We start from the raw sequence: 24933 nt of genomic DNA, 5'->3' as shown, positions 1-24933 counted from the left end.
AGATGTGGCACATATATACAATGGAATATTACTCAGCCATAAAAAGAAACGCAATTGAGTTATTTGTAGTGAGGTGGATGGACCTAGAGTCTGTCATACAGAGTGAAGTAAGTCAGAAAGAGAAAAACAAATACCGTACGCTAACACATATATATGGAATCTAAAGAAAAAAGAAAAATGGTCATGAAAAACCTAGGGGCAAAAAAAAAAAAAAACCTAGGGGCAAGATGGGAATAAAGACGCAGACCTACTAGAGAATGGACTTGAGGATACGGGGAGGGGAAGGGTAAGCTGGGATTAAGTGAGAGAGTGGCATGGACATATATACACTACCAAATGTAAAATCGATAGCTAGTGGGAAGCAGCTGCATAGCACAGGGAGATCAGCTCAGTGCTTTGTGACCACCTAGAGGGGTGGGATAGGGATGGTGGGAGGCAGGGAGACGCAAGAGGGAAGAGATATGGGGATATATGTGTATGTATAACTGATTCACTTTGTTATAAAGCAGAAACTAACACACCATTGTAAAGCAATTATACTCCAATAAAGATGTTAAAAAAATATAGTCAGATTGGGAAAAAAAAAGAAAATTTCCTGAGCTTGTTTATCATTTGATCAGATTTGGCTAATGAATTAATGGCAATGTCTATGGCTCAGAAAAGTTGCCCCAGCATGGCAGTTCGGCTTTAGCGCTAAACACATGAAAGCTCAGGAGACTATGAGAGCTGTCGGCTGGCTAATAAAAGCCCCATTTGTTAACTCTTAACTCTTTCATCCAACCTGGAGTGTGTATGGGCCTGGCACTGTGCTGGGGGCAAGAAAACAAAAGATGGCCAAACTGAGGACCTGCGATCTTTGTTTCAGAAAAAAATTAACAAGCAATTCTACATAAATCATATAAGCAACAGTGTGGTAGGTACCATTGCAGAAGAAATCCAAATTAGACTGTAGATTTGTAAGCATTCAGAAGAGATCTCTGAAATAGTAATCTACTATCATCATCAAGAAACAAAATGATGCTTTCGATGATCGTGGTTATGAACTTGGAATCCTGAGTTAGAATTCCAACTCTGCCGTTTATTTGCTGTGTGGTCTTTGAAATTTTACTTAGTATTTCTAAATCTCAGTTTTCTCACCCGTAAGATAGAAGGATTACAATGACGACCACATAGGTTTGCTGTGTTAATTAAATGAGATCGTCCAAGTAAGGTGCTTACACAAAGGAAGCACTCAATTACTCAACATGTGTGACATTAAATATATATATGAAAAAAATATATAGTTAGTGAAGAATCAAGCTCAAGTTGATTTGTTTTTGAAATCCACTTATCCTTAGCTATCATTGGTAGACCAAAGAGTTCACTTATTTGTAATGGAGTAGTATGGCATGTTACTTCTTAGCCTCAAAAGTAGATCTGTTGAACTCAACATAGAGAAGTACAAAATGCAGTATGAAATACTGTTAGACTAAATCAATCAATCTCTGTTACACACACACACATGCAAATAACCTCTGATTGCACATTGAAGACGTTTCACGCTTCACTTAGGTCAAGGCTCCGTGTTACTGGGTAAACCAACTGCTCTAAAGAGTTTCGCAGGTAACTGGTAAAGGGGACAATGTAAATCCCATTCCTGCTGCAACCACCTCATGGAATTTTTTTAATTACGCATTTAGTGAATCTACTAATACATTCCAGAGCATCCATTTATCCCTACCCTCTAAGGAAAACCATTATTCAACTGTACTTAGAAGCAAGGGATGAATTTTCTTCTTCCTATGCCTCCTGCACAGAACATGACTATTTGGGGGGTTCACTCGATGCTGGCAAATGGCCATTTCCTGCCTCTAGACAGAAAGGCTTAAAAGAACTTATAAAAAACAGTCAAAATCCTCTGCAGACATCCAATAACTTATAAGGAAAAGAATATTTTGATGAGTTAGTGCAAATGAATCAGGAACATATGGATCCTATTTCCCTGGAGTTTAAATTCGTAAAGAGAAAAACTTCTTAGAAAAATGAACTTTGTAGATGTCACTGAACCCAGGGGGAAAACATATGAGATGATTACTCAACTTAATACATTCCTAAGTTGCCCTGTGCTTAACTGAAGCACACCCAGGTCACTTATAGCTCAATTTGGTCTGTCAAACACACAGCCCATCATGCTCTAATTGTTTTCAGAGTAGAATTCTGGGCAGCAGAAGATATTAAGATGGTTAGTGTTTTCAGCAATGAATTTTAGTACAACGGTTTATTTTCTAATTCCTTAAAGAGAGTTAATTTTGTCAGTGGCAGGAGATTCTGGAAACACTGTGGGTGACACGTATCTGCATGTCCGGGGGCCAATCCACAGGTGGGTGGTGTAAACAGGCTCCCATGAGGGACAACACTGTACCAATCAGAAAATCTTCTCTTGTAGCCCTGCTAAATGGTGGCCTCATGCCCAAGGAGAACTAATTTGCTTCATGTGACTGAGCGCTTTATTCTCCAAAGGTTTTTCAGGAACCAATATAATTATACAAGATCCAAGAGACAGAACTGCCATCTGAATATAATAGTTACTCAAATAATGATTCGGTTCTATACATTGATGACTTTTACTAACTTATTAAATATATCTCATGCATGGAGGCATACGAGCACATATCCAGAGACCATGATTATTATAAACAAGATTTTGGAAATATGTTACAATGCTTTCTGAAAGAGAGAAAAAGGCCCCTACTATGTGTAGGGTGCCACAGAAAGCTGGCTAGCAAATCCCATGAATATTTAATGTGAGTGGCGGTTACATGTTATATGTAGACATGATCAATATGTTTATTTGTCAACCCATGTCAAAGGGGATTATAGGATGGAAAAAACAAGTGCTCATCAGTGAAAAGGCTATGGTGGCCACTCTGGTACCTTCTAGACAATACAGCCCCACCAAGGCTCCTAATCATCCCTTGTTAGAAGGTCGGTTGCATGCTGGTTTAGAGGGAGACTTACTCTCAGTTCTCAGCAGATCCTTTCCCACATTGAAGAGAATAAATATGAGCTTGCACCTTAGTATTTCTAGCTGGAAAAGATCTTTGAGAGTAACTGGTCTAATCATTCTCAACCACTAGCTGGAGAAATGTTTTAAAATATAGGCTGCTATCCTCCCAGATATGGCAATACAGTAGATTTAGACTATGGTGCTGGTATTAAATCAGATGATTTAATCATTTTCTTAGGTAATTTTCACCTTATTTTACAGATGAAGAACAGTCCTAGAGTGGTTATAGCATCTCCTGCAATCTCCTTATTCCCAGGTCAGTGTCTTACTGACAAGCTCAGCAATGCCTGGGTCATTAGGGGATCTCTTCAGTGTATAACCAGGCAGGAAAAACAGCCCAGACTAAGGGAAGATCTATTGGCTAGAAACAGCCAACAATTATGTTGAAAAATAAATGCAGTTGAGTTATTCTTATGCCTTGTTCAGGCTCTAAAGTCAGCACATAAAGTGAAAAATTCACACGGGCAAAATTATTCTTTCAATTTCTTTAGGAAGGCCCTATGTTAGAAACTGACACATCTCTCAATATGTTCAACAAAGCCTGTTTTTCTTCCAGGTTTAGGAGAGATTGCTGGAGCTTTTAAAGTCCCCATTGGGCAAGAGATGAAGTTTTCGGCTAATATTTAGGAGCAATGTCAGAGAAGCAACAACAACAAAAAGTCTTCATGTACTAGCATTACACTGATGCAGAAAGAAGCTAAGAAATATAGGAGAATCTGGACCAACTGGAAGAACAGTGAATTCATATTTCTTATCTCATGCCAAGGTTTATTGTAAAAATGAAAATAAAATCTCATCATTTAAAATCTCTCTTCTTATTTCTTTTTCTTTTTTTTTTTTTTTAAGAGAGTGCACATAGGCAGCACCTCCTCACCATAGGACATCACTTGCCCTGGTGCCCAGCAGGTTACATGCCAGGTGGTTGCAACCCTTGCTGCAGAACCAAGTCTAAGATCAGTAGGTCAGGATCAACCTTCCCTGCCTAAGGTCTTCAAACTCAGGATTACAGATGTGAGCACTTCATTCTGACCAGGCTTTAGCAACTTGGATTCACCACAAGTTTAGGAAATCATAAATCCTCCAATATCCTTCTATTCCCTGCTTCATGCAAATGAATAGTCTCCTCACTAAAAGGTAGAGGCTCCCTGGTATAGACTGAAGACCCTACAGCTTTCTTCTCTACCCTCAAGTTTCCATGTGATGGGACTTCTAAGGAGTCCACAAATAGAAATAAGGAGAACTTGATCCAATTGAGAGGGGGCATGTTAGCAAGTCTATCGCTAGGCTCAAAATCTACCTCCTCCAATTTAGCTTTTGTCCATGATTAAACTGATTTGTATGTCCATAGGTCCACTCTCATGAAGTTTTTTCTAGTATGTTTCTTGATGAGGAGGCAAGAGATTGGAGAAATGATGGCTTTGCCAGACCTATTCATGTTTCTTACCATATTGAATAGCAGTGTCACCATCAAAGGAGGTACGGTTTCCATAGAGGCCACCCCTATGTCCAAATGTGTTAGGAGAAGCAATGAGATGGCTACAGATCTGGCCACAGCTTCCGTCTAAAGCAGAGATCTGGCTAAGATTGCCTCTCACAGGCAAATCATTTAACTCCACCAGAATGAGAAAGTATGTTTCTTGTTCTTTCCTGAGTTGAGCTAGATAACAGTGGCAGGATTGCTGATTTCCCATTCAATCAGGGCAGCACATGAGTCCTATTCAATTCAAGTGGAGAGCAAGGCAAAGGGTTGTTTTTCCCCCCTGCCCAGCAAGAAGGAAGGCACATGCTTTCAGCTTACAAAAATGGCTGTAGAATGTCCTTCAGCAGGACCTCTCAGTGTCATTTTTATCCCTGTGTCAGATGTAGATCCAACCACATGCTCAGAAGTTTATTTTCTATTTATAAAAATGTCACATCATTTGGATAATCAGCAGATTTAGTTTCATAAGGAGTTTTAAATGTTGTCTACTTTGAAACCACCATATAATCCAGATCATTTACAGAAAAGCAACATGGCAGCCTCTTCTCCTACACTAAGTGGGTCAAGGTTGTTGATACCGACTCTAAAGATACACTCATCTGGAAGTTAAGAATCATCTTAAAGGCATCCGACAGCAAATGTAAATGATGCTTGATCTTTGAGGCATCACCTGGAGAATCAGAGAGGACAAAGCTTTCTGTTGGTCTGACTGTGCCATGATGACCTGGGCAAAGACATGACTGTGGCTAAATCAGTGGGACTGCTCCAGAAGACAACACCAGTGGCAATGGTTCTGGAGCTGGAAGAGACATGGCCCACATTCCCCATTTTACAGACAAGGAGTACCAAGAGATGGACTTAACCGTCCACGGTTATACAAGAGAGTAGATTAATCTGACTAGAACCCAAATTTTCTGACTTTTAATTCAATGTTCTAATTTTTATGCCAACCTCCCTCTTTGGGATAATAATAGCCAGTAGTGAACTGCACCCTACCTCCTCCCACCCAACTTCCAGTAGCCATAAGTCTCATTTTGGCTCCGTGAAGGAGGTGAGGAGCTACAGTTACATGGTGGCCTCCTTGATACAATCCTGCAGGCTTGGAAGTTGTCCTATAGTCCCGTGGCCCTCCAATCCATATTTTGCAAAGAGACCCATCTTCTTTCAAAAACACAAATCCCAATTCCAGGAACATTCTGCTCTTGTCATCTGAGCAAACCTCTTCCTCCATTTTTAAGAGCTGTTCACTTAAATATTAATTGTAGAGAATCTCTGCTTCATCTGTCTCATGCTACTTATTCTTGGTTTCTACCCAGTACCAGCTTCCATTAAAACTCACATGTTTCTTTACCACAAGGTTACAATACAGAGGAAGATACAGCCGTCAGAAGATAAACAAGCTTATGATTTGCCCCCTGCATGAAAGTAAGTACTGAAAGCCTGCATTTTTAAAAGAGCTCTTACTCACTTTGCTATTGAGAACAGTGACCCTAAATATTTTTTTCCCAACCCAACATGTTTGAAAGACCTGGAGCAATTCCATTGAAAGCAGTGGTTCCACATAAGAGGAGTTCTGTGAAAGGGGTAGGATAAACTACTTAAAACATGCAGTTTGGGGGGACAAACTTCCAAATTATTCTCAACCTTTCCTTTTCTCTAGTTGAGAATTATTAGCTTGAGATATTAATATTAAGAATAGGAGGTTACTCTGTTTTGCTAAAAGAACCAACACTTTGCCTCAGTTTTGATTCTTCACTCAAGCCAGTAAAATGGGCTTGTTGACTCTGCAAGCTCCCCAATAATCAGTGACACCTTCAGCAAAATATCCTCCTAAAGTAGATATCCCCACCCCCCAAAAAATGATGGCAGGGAACATGGCCACTGGCAGCTCCTATGGCCCTGCTCCACCACCAAAGTGGGCCCTAATTTTCCCTTCCCAACTCCAGTTTGCAAAAAAAGTCCCAGGAGAAGACTGTCATCAGCCGATTTTGGGTCCCATGCTCACAGATGTACAATACTTTGAGTGACTAAGTTAGGTTATTTTGAAATAATTGCCACTGCGCACAGAAGCAGGGTTATAGTAGACACCAAAGTGCCCAACTAGTTGGCACTTTGGCATTTCCTAAGTTGATCTTAGGAATTTCCTTTCCCTTGAACCTTAACTGCCACATCTATAAAATTAAAGATAAACATACCTAACTTGAAGAAAGTTTTGGGAAGATGTTGTAGAAATATGAATAGTATGTGTCCCAAACACAAGTCATGGGACACATGAGAGCTGGAAAACACTGGTTTCCCTTCTTTAGCTACTTCACATCCCTACTTTACATCTCTTAGAACTCTTCCTAGAAACCCCAGACTTAGTGGCGGTATATATGTATATGAGTTCCCCTATTTAAATATAATCCTATTTTAATATAATCCCCCCTACCCAAGACAGAGTATATTTTCAGGTTCCCTCTACACTCCATTCTATTTATCTAAAATTAACGGGGGCATAATGGACACTGCGCTGGGTTAAGGATGGCTGGCAGAGGAGGACATGTGCTATTTATATGTCAGCACAGAAATCAACCCCTAAACTACCTGGGACTGTAGGTTGATGTCACTAGAGCACCCTGGGGCCTTGATTATAGAGACAGCCCCTGCTAGGAGAAAAAAGATCATTAGACTTTAAAAGAGTTCTCCATGTAGAGTTAGATTAGGGAAAAGGGTGCTTGGGCATCCTTACCTCAATGCCTGGAAGTGTCTGAGTAAAGCCCTCCCTACCCTAGGCACACTGGCTAACTGGCAGGGGGCTCACTAACTAAAGCAGCACAATTTATATTATTCCATCTCTTGTGATTCTTACTGATGGGAACAGGATTATGAAACCCAGAAACAACAGCAAGAGGCTCTAATTTCTGGCTGCAAAACTCAGGCGTGCCTGTTGGGAATAGATGCTAAAGCAGCGGGGGGATGGAGAGGCAAGTGGATTTGCCCACTGGCAAGCTCTCAGGTGGGCAGTCTACGGTGACACCTGGCGCTTGAACACTGTCTCCCACCAAGAAAGGCAGAAGCTACCTTGGGGCATGGCTTTTATTCTGACAATGGGTATTTAGAATCACAAGATGAAGAGCCAAAACTCACATCTGACCACCAATGTAACTGTCACAAACCTCAATCAAGACAGCCTGAGAACGGAAAAGTATTATGTGTATGAGTGAGTGAGTGAGTGAGTGAGTGAGTGAAGGCGCGTGTGTGTGAAAGAAGGGGAAAGAGGAGAGGGAGAGAGGGAGGGAAGAAAGAAGATGGAGGGAGAGAGAAAACAAACTGTTTGCAAGTTATGAGGGTTCTTGAAGAGCAAAAGGAACAGGGCACACGCACAAAGTCTGGGAATACTTTTCTTCCATTATGTCATAGGCAACAAGCATCATGGGTTCCACCTGAAGACCAGCCTTGGGCTTAGTCAAAGGATACATTTTTTACAGCAGCATATTAGGTTGATGGGTATTAGTACCATAACCACATTCCTGCACAGAATGTGAAGATTCTAAGATGGAATTTATTTTTCTCTACACACGTATCTTAAACTTAAACTGTTCCAGAAACTAACGCCAGCATAGATATTCAAACGATGCTTCTAGACATAAGAAGACACCCCCCAAGGAGAACACGGGGCACCTCCTCTGCTCCTTCCAGATTTCTGAATGTTAACCACACCACTGTCTTCTGCAGAATTGAAGGATGGCGCTTGTTTTGCATTTCTGTAAACAATCGTCCACAGGAACTGAAACTTGGTGTGAAGTATATAATTTTCCCATCAGAAATGTAAGCATCATTTCATGTTTCATTTAAGCCCCCCGTTTAAGAACCACACAGATCCTAAGGTGTTCTGCGTCAGTGACATAAGGCAGGCCTCACACTGTTTTTGGGGGTTTTTTTTGGTGATCCATAATATGATTCTGAAATAAAAGTGACAAACAATTTTTAACACTGCATATGTTCAAAAACCTCTGCCAAGAAGGGGAATAAAATAGTCTTGGCGTCAGAAGCTAAAGTGCAACGGTTCCTCTGTGATCTGTGGCGAGGAAGCAAGTGGCTGTGACCCTGATCTTGTCAAGTTAGCACGAGAGCAGCGGATGAAACTTTTAGGAGCCTGAATGTGCCTGTCTTCAGTGGATTCCCAATTCTGGGTTCTGGGGGACAGGAATGTGTTCACCCTTTTCCATACTTTGCGGATTGTGTGTCTGAATGTTGGAAGGCAGGGGAGGAAGACAGTGAAGCCAGAAACCAGGATCTTAACTTCTAAAGCACACCAACGATGAGCCCAAAACTAGCTCTGTTCTCTGGCTGCCGTCAGTTGACCTTGGGGCCTAGACCACACTGGGTAATAACGTCTGGGACCCGGGCTCATAACAAGGTACAGAGCTGGGCGTCTGTCTCGGTGCCACACTGCCACATACATCCAGCATCGCAGCATCTCACTGCCACATCTGTCGGCACACTACCCAAAGTGACAAACAGCAATACCACAAGGGTCGTGTTTCCCTTGGAAGGAGTAAACAATTTAAATGACAAGTAGATGAGATTTAACATTTTTAACAACAATCTGTTCGTGCTAAAAGCACAGTTAAAAAGTATTCTATGCTAGGCAAAGGTCCAAAATCTGCATGCAATGAGAAGAAACTTCGACCTTCCTCCTACACGGAAGAAAACTGATTTTGGTTTTGAAAATGCAGAGCTGGGGTTCCTCCCTGCCGGTGATCCCCAAGTCAAGCCAGGTGCCCACAGAGGGCCTTCAAAGATAAACCAGAGGTTCCTCCATTGAACTGCTCCCACCCCAAAACAGGGGGTCGGCTTGGGGAGGAGGGGTCTGTGGGCAGGAGAGGCTAGATTAGGGAATTCCCATGAAGTAAATGAATGGGAAGGTTTCTGGGAAATGACATCCTCAAAGATCTGCAGAGATGCAGCTGGGGCCTGGTCTCAGGTGAACCATGACCTCCCCTCTGAACCACGGCTGCCCACGGCCACAGCTTTAATTAGAGCTCCCAGAATGCTATGCTTCTGCCCATCTGTCGGCTGCTTTATCACTGGCAGAGGGACGGGGGTTCCAGGTTTGTGTCACACTATAACTGAGGCCTGATTAGTACAATACCTTAGGGTTTCCAGGTTTCAAAGTGCCCGGGAAACCCACTGATCTTCCGGCTTGGAATCTTCATCTCAGATGCCTTACCCCCTAAGGTGACTTCCTGGAAGCCTTAACCACAAGCGCTCTGAGCTGTGGGATGGTTGCCCCCTTGGGGTATTTGAAATCACTGAACATGACCTCCATAATGGGCAAACAGCTCCCAGTATCAAGCTATTTGTGGCTTTTAAAAATGAAAGACATCCTATTCTTCTGCTGTCTATGGAAAAACTTATAAATACATACATTGCCCCATAGACCGATAGCCAGATGGCATGTGAGTCCCTAAGCTGGATCAACAGAACGGGCACTGTAGAAACCCCGCTTAGGCCAACTTCCTGATAGGAAAGGGGTGCCTCAGAACTGTGGAGTGAAGAAATCACTATTTCACAAGGAACAGTATTTTTAGACAGCATGACAAATGAGGAATGCATGAAACTGTGGATGATAACGCAGAGCATCCACCCCGAAGTAGGAGTCAGTGCCGCATTTCCGCTGCTCGTTTCCATAACGACCCCTTGTTTTGCTCACTTGTCTCTTTAGTAAAGTTTCTGCTTGAGAAAAATGGGAGCTTTGGGAAATGTTATCATGCCACATGATGGCAATTTTTTTTTTTTTTTTTTTTTTTTATAGCCAACTCTGATATTCTTTTCTCCTGATTTTCTGAACTCACGCGTTCTTAATTCTTAATTTAGCCCAAAATGCCAGCGGGTAATCTCCATTGCTCGCCCCACCTCACGTCTGATCCCTGGGTCTCTCTGCCTCATACCTTATCTCTGCAGTCATGATTGCCATTTCTTTGAATTTCTGTTCTGTGTTTAATTCATCTCTCTGGTCTTCACAGAGCAATAATTCAATTCTCAGTAGTGAATATTCTCTTTTGTTTTTCAATTTTTCAACCAGAAGTCATTATATTTTTTTAGTTCTGGAAGGTCACTGAGTGCCCTAATAATAATATCTTCTTGAGGATTCTCCTTCCTTCTTTTTTTTTTTTTTAAATTAAAGCTCTGCTCCATCTCTTCCATTAGCGCCAATGCAGTCAGAGCCAACTGTACTATTTGTTCAGCTGGGCTCCCTCAAGTCCCCGAGTCCCCTTAAATATGTGGTGACAACAGCACGCTCACAGCTCAGACTTTGGGCAAATGAAACAAGTAGATGGTGGATGAACAGAACGTGTTTTTCCCAGTCCCGTCCACTGGGCCCAAATGCCCCAGTCAGGACTCTCTTGTTATGGTAATGTGTGATTTGTGTAATGAGATAGAATCAAATCAACTATTGCTCAGAGAAAATACTTTTTAAACCTGATGCTGTTGCCTCCTTTACCACCATCACTGTATTCCCAAGAACACTGGTCCCTTCCCTGGATTTACTGTAGGAGCCCCTTAATTAGTCTTCCCTTTTCTACTCTGACATCTTTTAAGTTCATTCTCCAAGCAGCAACCAGAATTTGGTCATTTTAAAGGTGAATCTGATCACGCTACTCCGTGCCCCAAACCCTCAATGATTTCCCATCAAAAGACTGAGAATAAAAAATCACAGTCTCTCCATGAAACCACAACACTCTATGATCTGACCCCTGACCATTTGTTCAAATTTGTCTCCTGCTATTCTTTCACCCCTGTGCTCCATCCACACTCTCTCTCTTACCCTCTTGCAAACAGTAAACTCATTCTCCCCTCAGGGTTGCCTCTTGTCTTCCCTCTGTGTGGAATGTCCTTCCTCAAGACTTTTGTGTGCCTTGGCTTGCTCCTTCCCATTGTCCAAAGCTTTGTTCCAGGATTATGTCCTCAGAGCAATCTCTACATTCTCTAAAACCACATCCCCCAATAACTCACTACTCAATTACCTTGTTTCACTTTGTACTCTTTGAGCTATTTTATTTATTTGTTTCATTTATATTTCTCTTTTCCCAGACTATGAACATCCTAAGGAAAAGATTTTGTTTTTCACTGTTCTGTCCCTAGCATTAGAAAAGTGTCTGAGGCTTCGTGGGATTTAATAAATTTTCATCAAATGAGTGAATTAATGAATACATAGCTTAAACCATCAAGATGCCAAAAGCATACTGCAATGAAGAGACAACTGAGTAAGTCCTTAACCTAGTTTATTTGTTAAGAGAGCAAAAAATACAACAACATATTGCTGGATAGTCCATTTGTACAGCTTTTATCTATGTCCTACCACTTATAATTCAGTTATCAGGCAAAACCTGACTTGTTCAAATTCATTTAGCCAATGCGCATTGAAAAGAGAATTAGCACAGGCTATGTTTAAAGTTACAATGGCAATAACTAAGTTGTGTTTCTCAATCCGAATTATCTAGATTTTCTACAATGAAACAAAGACATGAGCAAGAAAAGAATATGAAAGCAAAAGAAAGGACTCAAAGAGAGTAGGCTAGTAAGGAGATCAGACTAAAAAAACATTAAGTAGGAAACACTAAGTTAACAAATATCTAGGAAAAATAACTTTCTGAATGGTTTAGAGACAGTCCATCAGTCGAATTTGTCAATGAGCTGTAAATGTGACCAACACATTTGATCTTCGTCATCAACTCCTTGATGTTTTGTGTAGTTATGTGTACTCCTATCACATGCCAAGATGGCACATGGGAACTTCCAACAGTGGGAAATATCCTCGGATTATTATTTTAGTGGAAATGATAAATTTATACCAATATACCAGCTCACTTGTTAGTTTTTAACTTTGAAACACTACATTTTTGCCAAGCAGATGGTCCAGGAGCCTATACTATGACCGAGAGATATATTGAAGATTACCCGTTTTCAAAGGGACTGAACGTCTCTCCCTGGCCTCAGGGGCATTCCAAGGAGAGGCGGGTCAGACTCTTGGCTCTGAGACTCCAAAGTCTTGAGCTTGTCATTTAACCTTTTGATTCTAGATGAGGATAATGATAGCAATACCTATCCTAGACGTTCTGTAAGATTGTTGTGAAAATAAAATAATACATGTCAAAGAAATGTTTTGTAAACTGGCTATTTTAGTTATTTTTTTCTGCATCTTAGAGGTTAAAGTTATTCTCTAAATTGAAGTTGTCATATGTATACCTTTTAAAGTAAGAGGAAAAGAAACAGGAAGCACCAAAGTACGTTTAGCCGTGCAGTCTTTACTTCTACTTGAAATTAACAATGTTCGTGTCTCTTTTAAAAATGTTGAAATTACAGTAATTAGCAAAAATGATGCTGCTGCTTCTTTAAACACACAAGAGCACCAAGAGCTATCTCTCATTAGGAAACTCCCATAGTCTCTTTCCATATCCAAACATTTCCAAATAATGCATCTCCTACCGAGGAGAAAGCTATATTCATGGGCCATCATAAATGAAACAAAATTCTTTACAGCACTCATGTGAGTATATGAGGAGAAAACCAAAATCAGAAGAAAAATGCACAACATTGTGTGTTGTGTGAAACCTATTTGCTGTAATAACATGTTAATTGCTAAACCTCTGAAATTTAAGCCTCCATAGCATCTCTACTTATTGAACTGCCTTATTTACTTGAGTAAGTCTCCTGTTCATCACTACATATATCCCAAAGCTCCAATTAAATAAGCAGAATCGGAGGCATGATGAACACTTTGATGGAAGCCTTTAGTTTCATAAAAATCCTGGTCATGATGATTTAGCTATCAATTATCCAATAGCACACTCAGAAGTCACTTTATAGAAGTGATTAGTTATAAATAAAGAGATCTTAGATTACTGAAAAAATTACCAAACACCAGGAATCCCCTGTCAACAAAGATAACTTAACTCTTTAAGGAAAATAGCACCAGATGATCCCTGAATTCTTCACCTTAACGAAATCCACCCTGTTCTCTCCTTTACACACAAATCCATATTATCTAAAGACATAAAAATGAGATCATGTCTAAATGAATCTGATCATTTTGCCCATCTTCACCACTGAAACCAATCAACATAATCCCTTCAGTCAATTAATTACAGGAAAATATTCAATCACCCATGTAACCCAAATGAAGCAGCATCAGCTAGCTTTGGCTCAATGACTAGGTCAACTTGATATTTATGGAATAAATGTATCTGCCTTTTCAAAACTGAGAATCGAATTCCAGCATCTTGTATGCTCACTGATTGTGTTTTTCTCCTACCTGGTGCTGATTCTTGGCCAGCCATTCTTTAATGGTGCTGAGGGCAATGATGGCAGCAGGCTCGTTTGGAAAACCTAAGTGAAGAACAGAATAAAACAAATTTTTTAAAAAGGCAAAGGCAGTAGAGAAGTCAATCATGGTGTGATACTGGCTTTTTCTCATTTAAACAGTATTCATTTCAACCAATTAGTACTGAGCAAGGGAGACCTCAGTAACGTATACACTCTACACTGCGCATCACAGTATATGAAGCCTGTGATCCCATATACAGGGCATTAATGGGGCTGGTCCTATGCCCATCTAGAGCTAAAAGGCAATAAAGGACTAACTGTCTCTTCAGTTGTACGATGTCTATTAAAATGTATTTACGGTTGCTTAATAACTTTCACAACATTTTCATATAATTTTCTCATGTGAGGTGTCAGATTAATGTTTATGACCCTCAGTTTACAAATCAAGTAAATGTGGGTCAGAGACCACCTGTGGCTGAGCCAGGGTCACGAGGTCAGCAGCATTCCATCAGTGAGCTGGCACAAGACACAGCGAACAACCTGTCACGTAGCCATACCACTGAAAGCTATCGTGCGAATTCAAGGAAGGTAATGCCTGTTCCACTTAGAACCACTGGAAATGAGGTTTCACATGAAGACAATATGAAATGGCCTGATTTTGTAGTACAGGTTTGGTTTTAAAAGGGGGGGAAGAATGATGCACTTATAATACATCGGTGAACATGAGCACACATAATCAGAGTTTCTAAAATTCATCCTTTAGCGTATATAAACCAAGCACATTCGAGAACTTGCAGAATCGTCAGACAGTCTGCCAACAGAGATAAACATACGTGAAAGAATAACCTTGTACGTTACTTATTTATGGGGCAGAAAGAAGAAGAGATGGGAGTGACTGTTCTGTTGAAACTACTCTCTTCAAGCTCACCACTGGCTTCCTAATCAAGAAGGCCCATAGCCTTTCAATCACTCTTCATCTTCTTTGGTATTAGATGTGTTTAACTAGTTTTTCAATAGAAAAATAGTTTTTCAAAAGACGTATTTCAATACGTCTTCCCTCCTGAACTTTTTAAAAAAGATTTTTAAATTGTTTTAAAGTGTACAATTCAGTGGTTTTTAATATGTCCACAAATTTGTGCAATCATCACCACTAATTCCAGAATATTTTCACTGTCCGGAAAAGAAACTCTGTACCCATTAACAGTCATTTCCCAATCTCCCCTCCCCCCAGCCCCTGTCAACTACTAATCTACTTTGTCTCTAGAGATTTGCAGATTCTCCTCCTAGATTTTTCAACACTGCCTTCTTCTGTGTCTCCTCCTACCTATTTGACCTCCCCTGGTTCCTTCTTCTAGGAGCATCCATTAAATGTCTGCCATTCCCAACATCCTAAACTCAGATGCCTGAGCTGATGCTACAAGCATCATCTACCAATACGTCCATGAGGACATCATCTTATCAGGGAGGCTCCCGTGACATTGTTCATGCAGACGAAGAAAGAGAGAGGTGCTGTTGAAAAGGGGAGATCTGAGATTTAAAAGACCCAGTTTTACTGGAAGGCAAATAGAACTCCTGTCATATGAGAGAGAGAACACTCCTGTCATATGAGAGAGAGAACCGCTGTCATATGAAAAATGTGCATAAGTTCTCAAATTTCTTAAAGTTCTCAAATTTGCAAATTCATCTATGACATTTGGGATTATGGGTTTGTTTTGCATTTGTTTCATTCCTTCCTTAAATTAAGGCTTCAAAATGTAAAACTCTTAAAGTTAGAAAAACCTGTTAATTAGCTAATTCATTAAACAAATTATTATTTAACTAGAAAAGAGTATATACATATACACATATGTATATATATGTATAGACAGGTAGACAGACACACTTTTAATGAGTCCCTGTCTTTAAAGCCCAAAGTCTGGGGGGAGGAAATAAGAGGCAACCACAACACAGCAGGACAAGGGCATTTAGGGATGTGGGGACGAAGATGAAGAGCACTGAGGGAGGCTTTCTAGGAAAAGATAGAATGTCTGGGGGAGGGAACTATACGTGGGAAGCTGAGGAGACATTGTCCTCAGAAGCAAGCTGGGAGCAGCAAGGAATTGATGGAAAAGGTGAGGGAAAGTAGAGGGGGAGAAAGCAGGAGTCCCTGTGCGCTGCAAAGAAAAAAGAAGGCAGCCAGGATGGGCATGTGTGGTTAGGGGTTACCCAGAGGAGGCTTCAGTCCCTCTTTTCCCCGAGTTTAACACCAACATTTGTAATCACCCAGATGCCTCCCCTTGACAGGCTCCAGAACCAGAAATGCAATGCGTATTCCTCCACAAAAGGAATCCTTCCTGACTTTCTGGTTCTGGCTTTACCTCTTCCCCAGTCACTGCAGTATCTGGCTGCTTCCCCTGCTGGTAACTGGGTCCTACAGACAGCATGCCTCTGAAGGATCTTACACCACCCTGTTCTTTCCTTCTTTTCCCATTGATCTTGTCCGAGGTCGGATCAGCTCTCAGCCCGACAACAGCAGGTGACTTGTAACTGTGCTCCTCTGTCTTCTCCCCTTCCCCCATCTATCCAGCACACCACTTCCAGGTGATTCTTCCTGAAGTATAGTTACCACCACCTTACACAAAACAATGGCAGCCTTGGCCGACTCTCCAGCTCCTAGAGAGTAAACTTTAGCAACTTAGCTTGGCATTATATACCCCGGGGGCCTTTCTAGATTTGTGTCTTAGCTTTTCCTAGTTATTCTCTTCCCATGGCAATCTTCTCCAACTTTTTGATATGTTTAAGAAGCATTTAAATAGTAAAATTATAGGGCTGTATAAAGCTAATAAAACCATAATCATTCTCAGTTGCAATGGCCATCCGCATTAACCTTTAGAAGGAGTAATTCCCCACAGAGAAATTATAAAAGTTCTCTCAGAACCATGGCAACTGTGGTCTCTTCTCAATTATGTGTGACCTCTTGGTCACTTTCCCACATTCATCCAAACCTCTGGCACTGAGTTATAGTTTTCAGCTCCACCTCAAGGACTGCTATAACCTTGGGCGGTTTCAGCATCCAGGAAGATGACCCACCCAGCACCTGGCCTGCCAGTTCCCTGACCTGGTCGTTTTTGACAACAACTCCCACCTTCCCTCCTCCCCAGACCATACCCTGGACCTGGATGTAATATTTCCATTCCAAAGCTACTCTCTTAAAACCTGTTCTCTTTAGTTTGTTCAGCTACTTTCCAAGGAACGTCCTTTACAAGCATTTGAAGTCTGCTCTGTCCTCAAACCACTCCCCAAATTAATGCTAACATTTCTCCCCCGAGGGGTCTGACTTCTCATGCTGTCTTGCTCTTTCCTTTCTCATTCCAGCCACACTGGCCTTCTCTCTGTCCTCTGAATGTGGCATGTTCCTTTTCATCTTCCTACCATAAGGCCTTGCTCGTGCTGTTTCCTCTTCCTGCAATGATATTTCTCTCCTCTTTTCCCCAGCTTATTTTAACATTTGCCCTCTGCTCAGCCAACACTCCACCAGGGAAGGCTCCTCCGATACGGATGACTACCCATCTTATGCTTTCGTAACACCACGTACCTTTTCCTCACAGCACACACCATAGTTGCAATTTGACATTGATTTATGTAAATGTTTGATTAATAAGTCTTCATAGAGCGAAAGCCCTAAGGAGACAGATGCCACACCTGTTTTTACTTATCACTGTATCCCTAAACCATTGCCGGCACATAGAAGATGATCAATAAACATGTGTTGAATGAATGGACTGTGGACTCGTGAGCCTTTGTATGGACAGCAGGAAAGGCTAATTACTGGGAAGACAAGGGTGTTTAGCCCTAGAGTATGGGGAGGGCCAAGGGATTCTGAGATGTCCAAGCAGAATGACGTATCCACATTATCCTATTTCATCCCTGAGGGAAAACTATTGAGAAGATGCATTTGAGAAAACACAACTCTTGGTGGGAAGATGTGCTGTGATTAATTAAAAGGGGAGGTAAAAAAAAAAAAAAAAAAAAGGGGGAGGTAAATATCAAGATAAATATCCCTGAAAACATACTTGCTTTTCAGCAGCATATGTATACAACGTAAAGTATGATATTCAGGGTAAACAGCAACAGCATGATCCTTTGTCCACTTAACTGCAAGACCCCAAGGGTTACGAGCAAGGCCAGTGAATAGACAAGGGCAGATTTTTGCCCAAGGATGGTCTCCTGATGACAGTAAGGCCTGCCTCAGAAGGTCTCGACCATATTCTGGTCACCAGGGGACTTTTGTTCACAAAAGCAGAATGGCCACCCAGAGGGAAGGTTGCAGACAAGCTTCAGATGAATCACTGATTTAGATGACATACAAAATCTCTTCCAAGTATGAGGGTCAATGAGGCCGAACCAGCCATTAATAATTCAGGGCCAAGCGTGCAGAGTTTGTGTGTGTGTGTGTGTGTGTGTGTGTGTGTGTGTGTGCGTGTGCGCCCAGGTGTGCGTAGAATCTGCTTCTGTCACTCCAAATCTGCTTAGTTCCTCATTCATTAGGATAGATTATTAAAATTAACTTTTGTTGTAAATGGTGAAGCCGACTTACACAACTTACACAAGATTTTTTAAAATTCACTTCTGTATTTAAATTGCTTGCTAAATTTTTACATATACACACATATGTATATATATAAAACCATTCCCAAATCAAGATATAAAACATTTCCAACACCCCAGAAAGCTACCTTGCCCCAGGTCAATATCTATCCCCTGAAGGAACCGCTATTCCCTCCGCTATTATCATAGATTAGTTTTGTCTGTCTTTCCACTTCATATACATGGACCATGTGCACTGTCTATATTTTGTTCAATATTGTGCCTGCCTGATTTATCCATGTATCCATATATCCATGCTATATCCACACATAGAGCAGAAGCTCATTCTTTTTCATTGTAGTGTTGTATTCCATTGCATGAAGGAATATTCCACAATTTACCCATTCTAGTGTTGATGGACAATTGGGTTACTTCCAGTTTGGGGCTCTTGTGAATAAAGCTGCCATGAACATTCTCATACTTGCCACTTGGTGAACACAAGCACTTGTTTCTGTTGACAGTACACCCAGCAGTTGGGGCTATGGGTCCAGCGGTTATCCAGATGTTTAACTCTGGCAGATTCTGCCAGTTTTCCAAAGCAGCTGTAGCGATGTACACTCCCAACAGAAACGTAAGAAAGTTTAAAATAATGTATTTATCTTTCTAGTTAGTTAACATGTCAGGATATACTTAATTATATTTTCTTGACCACATTTAAAGCCATTAAGGATAGCTTTAGGCTAATCAATATGTTTTATAGCTAGAAGCTCAGACACGTTTTATGACTCACCTGCTTTCTCTCTACAAAGCAGAGAGTACTTAAACCATGAGGGGACAAATGCTGTCAACAGAACATCAAAACAAAAGAGGGAGAAGGGGGGACTAAACAAAAGAGGGGAAAAATTGAAACAGCAAGTTGAGTTTGCAATGCTTTTCATCCATGGTACATCAAATACCACTTTAGACATTTTTTCTTACTCAGTTATTACCCAATATTTCTCTTTTCATCAAGTTGCAGAAAGATACAGCAATGAAGACTCACTGAAGGTTCTACCCGGCCACTGAACTATTTGTTGGAATTGGGGAAAACCCGGAATGTTTTCAACACAGTGAAAGTGAATCCAGTTTTGACCTTGCCCTAGACGGTTTTCCTCTCTAGCTTTTTTTTTTTCATTTTGCTCTTGTTGATAATTCCCCAATATCTTTAACTTTGTCTATAGGCTCCTATGCAGAAACAAACATTGTTCCCTTGTTACAAAACTCAAACATTTTCTATTGAAAATCTAGCATAGTCTACTGAAATAAATATAGATATAACTTACTCTGTTAGTAAAACAGCCCTTTTTGGAGGAAGAAACAACGATCAACTTTTGTTTTAAACTTAGAATGAGGGTCTGCTTGCAGCTACAGATTGCTAAAGAATACAGAGGCATGTGGTAATACCTTAAATCAATTATTTCTGAGACGTTCTTAGCACACAAAAAAATTTTAAACTCAAACTGACAGGATACCAGGTACAATTAATCTATGCTTTAAAACATTAAGCCCATCTACCATTTACAGTCGACCCAGGGCCTCTGTTTCTTGAATTTTCCTGTAGCATCCCTTTCCAGCCCAGTTTCCAGGAGGTGACTCCTGGAAACTGGGCTGGAAAGGGATGCTAGCTGTTGTAAGAAGAAAGCAATCTGGGAGATCAATGTCCAGGCAAAGCTCACAAATGTAAAAACTATTGTTTATGTACCGAATCATTTTATTTTTAGCTGCACAATTTCTTCTGTAGTGGCCTTCACCTCAAAGGGGGTTTAGTTCATACTCTCAACCCTACCCAGCAGGGCACTTAGCCCAAGGCTGTGATAAAATACTAACAATTGTATGGAATCATAAATCCCCATGTCCATTGCATATTATTTAGAAAGTGGTTGCCATACCCACCGGCCCTCAGGGTGACTATAAGCACCAAACTGGGGTGGAATGGCTATAAATATCCAGAAATAAGAAGCAACAGTTAAACAAATAAAACTCTCTGGAACTCTGCACACTAAATTCATGTCCACTTTTAAGCCCTCCCTCCCCAGCAAGTCTTTAATGAGGAAAGCGTGCTGCTGATTTTATTTTTTCTATTTACACACAAGCTCAAGTAAAATAAAAATATCATGCAATTATTAAACATGGGATTTTCAGCATTGATGAAAATCTCTGTCCTAAATGAGGGGGATCACGTATCACTGGGTTTATTGAAATGTTAACATCAGTTGAACTGGGATTGTCAACGTTGACGGTCAATGTAAAATTACATTTTGCTTGATATTTCAGAGAGGATAACCACAATCTTTTTCTATCTTAGAGTCCTGGTGTGGGGACCAAATGGACATGAAACAATACACTTTACAAGCCCGGGTAAAAGGAGATGAAATGTGAGATGAGTTATGTCTTGCTCAGAACATTCCTCACCAATCTCCCCGAACACACACCCCCCTGTCCCACATGGGAAAGAGAGGGAGAGGGACGCAGACGGAGAGTGTGGTGGGCATGGGGAAGTAGAGGGCAATGAATTTTTTTTTTTTTTTAATCTCAAAACAGCTTCCCATCAACCCCCTCCCCCAGGCCTCCTTCCCACCCATAAAAGCAATTCTGATGGTATGATGGAATCAAATTACTTGAGAGAAATGAGCTAAAGGAGGCTCACTGTTAATTGCCAGAGCAGCCACTCAGACGATTCTGGCTAAAGGCTGAGTTTCACAAGAGATAAAACAGGTGAAGTAATAAGAGTGACACTGGCCTCTGTCACTGCAGTGAGCATGGCAGCAAAATGCTAAAGAGGGTGCCGCTGGCTTCCCTCAGGAGAGCAAAAGGGCACACAGCAGGCAAGAGCGAGGCTTTCGCAGCCTGTCTTCAAGACGGTGGGGTCTTAGCTGTTGTTTGAAAGGGCAGGCTTTGTTATATGCGTATATGTACACAATATGGCATATTAATAAGCTGGATCGCTGTAGCAGATGCTGACCATGCCCTACATATGTCCCTGTGGCACACGTGCCATCCTTGCATCCTGGCTCAACTTACAACCTCCGGCACCTGCTGCCTTTTTACTGTGGGTTCTCACTGCCCACCTGTGGAGTAGGTCCAAAGTGTCAGGGAATCAAGGCCACCGCGAGCATCCTTTAACACATGATTAGTGAGACGGTGGGTACATGTCCCAGCTCACGTGCCCCCAGGAAGGCTGAGGTGCAGGCTGCAAGTTGCCCAGTGGGTCGATGCTCCAGTGGTCCGCAGCAACGATGCTCAGCAATGCACTCTGTTGGCTTCCTTTCCTTGTCTCTCTTTCCCCACTCCCTTTCCTGAAATGACCTCCCAAATTAACTACTTGCCCCCAAACCCTGATCTCTGAATCTGCTTTTGGGGAAACCCAAACTATGACAGCCATCAACACCCATTCATGAACTTGAGAAAAAGAGGTGCCACGTCTTATCTAGATAGCACTCTTTCTCTAAACTTTTCTAGTTGTCACCTCTGGCACATGCACAGTAGAGAATGTTTTATAAGTTACTTAATGACGTGGGGGAAAGAGTTGGGGAGCTCGCTAGTCATCAACATGAAAGCACAATCATATTTTACTTTGTGGGGTTGTAGAGGTCATAGAGCTAGGCTCACATCGGCATGAAAAGCTGCCACACTAGACAGAAATCTTGAAAAATAGTAAATTGTTGCTGCTGCTGTTAACATTTATCGAACAATTATTATGTAGAAGTCACTCTAAATAAAACGCATGTAAACACTAAGTAATCTTCACAACAACCCAAAGAAGAGAAAAAGGAGAAGAATGAAGATGAGTTGGCTGCTAATGGATAATGACTTAGTGTATTGAGGGAGGGGTTGGTCAAGGACGATTAATTTGAATTAATATTAAATACTGGCAAGAGGTATGCAAAGTGTAGTCTGTGTTGTACTACCTTTAATGAACTTATTATCACTCACTAATGTGATAAATGTGATCTGGACCAGCATCTGCTTGAAGAGGAAGCAATGATACTGCCTATGGCTAAAGATGGGCATGGGGTGCGAGCCTAGGCTATTCTTAGGAGCCCTGCCAACTCTGGCTTCCACATAAAATAGCCCAAATCCTCAAAACTCCCTTCCAGATGTATGTAACCTTTCATTTTATAGAAGCAAAAAAAAAAAATGATTGTAAGGGAACTCAAGCAAGGGCAGGGCCAGCACCAAAGCCTGGGTCTACTGACTTCCCTCCATCCATCCACACTCTAGCCCAGGGCCTGGCATTCTGTTTCTCCTCACATCTCTGCAGAATGGATGGACATTACCACAACCCCTCTCCTTCAGAGACTCCAGATCCAATGCAACACTGTTTCAAATTCCAAAGAAAGGAAATCAAACTGGAGGCCCCTGTGGTCAGAAAGCTTGATGCCCAAGTACAGAGCTTCCTGTGAGGACCACACCCCATAGACCAGGGGCCACTGATGTTCTGCCCTCTTTCTCACATGGCAGCACTCAGTCTAGCATTTAATGTCTTCATTGCAGAGCATGAGTGGGGCCCAAGGAGGGCCACAGAAAAGCTGATGGTTCTGATGATGCAATTATTCCTCAACACGTAGGTACCATCATTCCAGACACAATTAGAACCTGTACATTTGAAGCTCACCGGCTCACAACAGAACTTCTGTGACATTCTGCCTTTCCCAATGGCGCCTTACCCCTTACTATATTTTATTCAACTTAGTACTGATTTTCCTAGCAGGACCTATAGGATTGGTCATAACATAAAACAGGAAAATTCTATACTTATTTTAATCTCCTCACACCCACTCTTTCATTTCACTTGACATTGTGTGCCATAACAAGTGATACTCCATAAATTCTACTATATTCAGCCCCAGACTTGAATTACTGTTGCTTTCACCTCTTTAAAAAAATTGTGAAACATGGAGTTTTCCTTTCAAGCTGTCTTTGCTCTGCAAAGCAGGTCTGAATGAGCTGCGTTTTTATGAGACACAAGCTTACCATCTACGCAAGCTTCATCAGCTTCTCAAACTTACGAGCACCAGTGTCTAAGGGTGCTTTTAAAATCATCTTCTGCCTAAGGAATTATAATAATGACCTGAGAAATGGCTCGTGAAACAAATTCTACTCTATGCAAGCTGTTCCTACTACCCCTGAATAAGTCTCTTGAGGAAGGAGATGAAAGATCTCACAGAATCACCTGGAAAAGAATTTTTGTAAAATTTTTTAAAAGAACATTTTTCCTACAGGGCTAATCGAGGGAGTTCATTGAGGACATCACATTTGAGTAGAAAAGATTTATACTGCGATCAACTGAGAGATGAAAATGCCGTTTCTACTTTTTGAACTGGTGGCATCTATGGGGCATGGACCTGGTGGCCAGTGATGATCTCATGTCCATACTAGGAGCCCCTAGTGACTTCCTCCACACTTATGACCAAAGTCCAAACTCCTCGTTTTGGCTTGCAGAGCACTTCCACTGCCCTTGTCACAATCTGAAATGATCTCTGTCCCACATGCCTGGTCACCACGCATCTACCCCATTGGAATAGCAGTTCCATGAGGCAGAACCCTTATCTTATTCATTTTTCCACCTTCAGTGCTCAAAGCAAAATAGGTGCCCAATAACATGGTGTGTTAACAATAGGAACACGGGACATATCCAGTGTCCTGTGAGGCTCCCTCACATCCTGCAGTGATTTTATGCCACCTGAGGCCTAGGAAAAAATCAGCCCTTGCAGTGGAGGGCAGGAAATGAATTAATTCTGTGCTGCTCTCTGGAGCCTACTGGCCAAACCCCCTACACATGTGACCTTGGTACAACCTAAAGGCATGGCTGAGGAGAATGAAAACTAGGTCCCCTTGGCTTTAGGTCTGATAAACACCTCTTGGGCTTCTGTCACCCTCAAGCAGGCAGAGCAGAGGACTTCTTTCAGGAACACATCAGCACACAGGGTCTCTAAGCTTTGCTGTCACTGACTCGCAGGCATGAAACTACTTATGTCCCCAGAAGCTGCTTTTATGCCCCCACCTGCACAGTCAGGTGCAAGATTCTCCTGAAGTAGCCACACTGAAGATTGTCATCACAGCCCCCAGCAGTGTGAACTCCGATTACCAAATATGGAAGAAGAGGAGTTAGTCCCCAAAGCCCCTGATTACTGGCTTTTACTCGTCAATGACTGGTTGAATTCCCTAAAGGCCTGTGTAAACTGCCGTCATTCCAGGAATTCCTCTGAAAAGCTTCTCAGTGACCAACTCCAGGATGAGGAACACTCAGTGTGGACAATCTCTCCTCTCATGTCTGAATGCCGAGACAGACACTGGTTGCAACCGTCGACAATCTGAGGTCTGTCTGAACTAGTGTCTCAATGTTAGCATGTGGAGTTTTCCTATATAGGGATGGACCAGTTGGTGGAAACTCTTCTCTACAGTTTCATAGCATTTACAGTGGCAGCAACTCCTTTGCTGAGTGAGGCAGAGATGAGTGCAATCTTAGGACCTAAAACTGCAACTAAAA

At 41.6% G+C, this 24933-nt stretch overlaps 1 protein-coding gene across 8 annotated transcripts in view; it reads right to left on the bottom strand.

Annotated features, from left to right (window-relative positions):
• MACROD2 (mono-ADP ribosylhydrolase 2) overlaps window positions 1-24933 on the bottom strand; it is a 2017409-nt gene that overhangs the window by 544262 nt on the left and 1448214 nt on the right. For all 8 annotated transcript variants that reach the window (XM_061208464.1, XM_061208463.1, XM_061208466.1 and 5 more), the window contains one exon: window positions 13828-13901. In XM_061208464.1, the coding sequence (XP_061064447.1) occupies window positions 13828-13901 (74 nt within the window). The remainder of the gene's footprint in view (window positions 1-13827; window positions 13902-24933) is intronic.

Source organism: Eubalaena glacialis, chromosome 13 (genome assembly GCF_028564815.1).
Source record: "Eubalaena glacialis isolate mEubGla1 chromosome 13, mEubGla1.1.hap2.+ XY, whole genome shotgun sequence".
Classification (NCBI taxonomy): domain Eukaryota; kingdom Metazoa; phylum Chordata; class Mammalia; order Artiodactyla; family Balaenidae; genus Eubalaena; species Eubalaena glacialis.
Note: the sequence above shows the minus strand (reverse complement) of the source record. Positions and strands in the feature narration are given on the sequence as shown.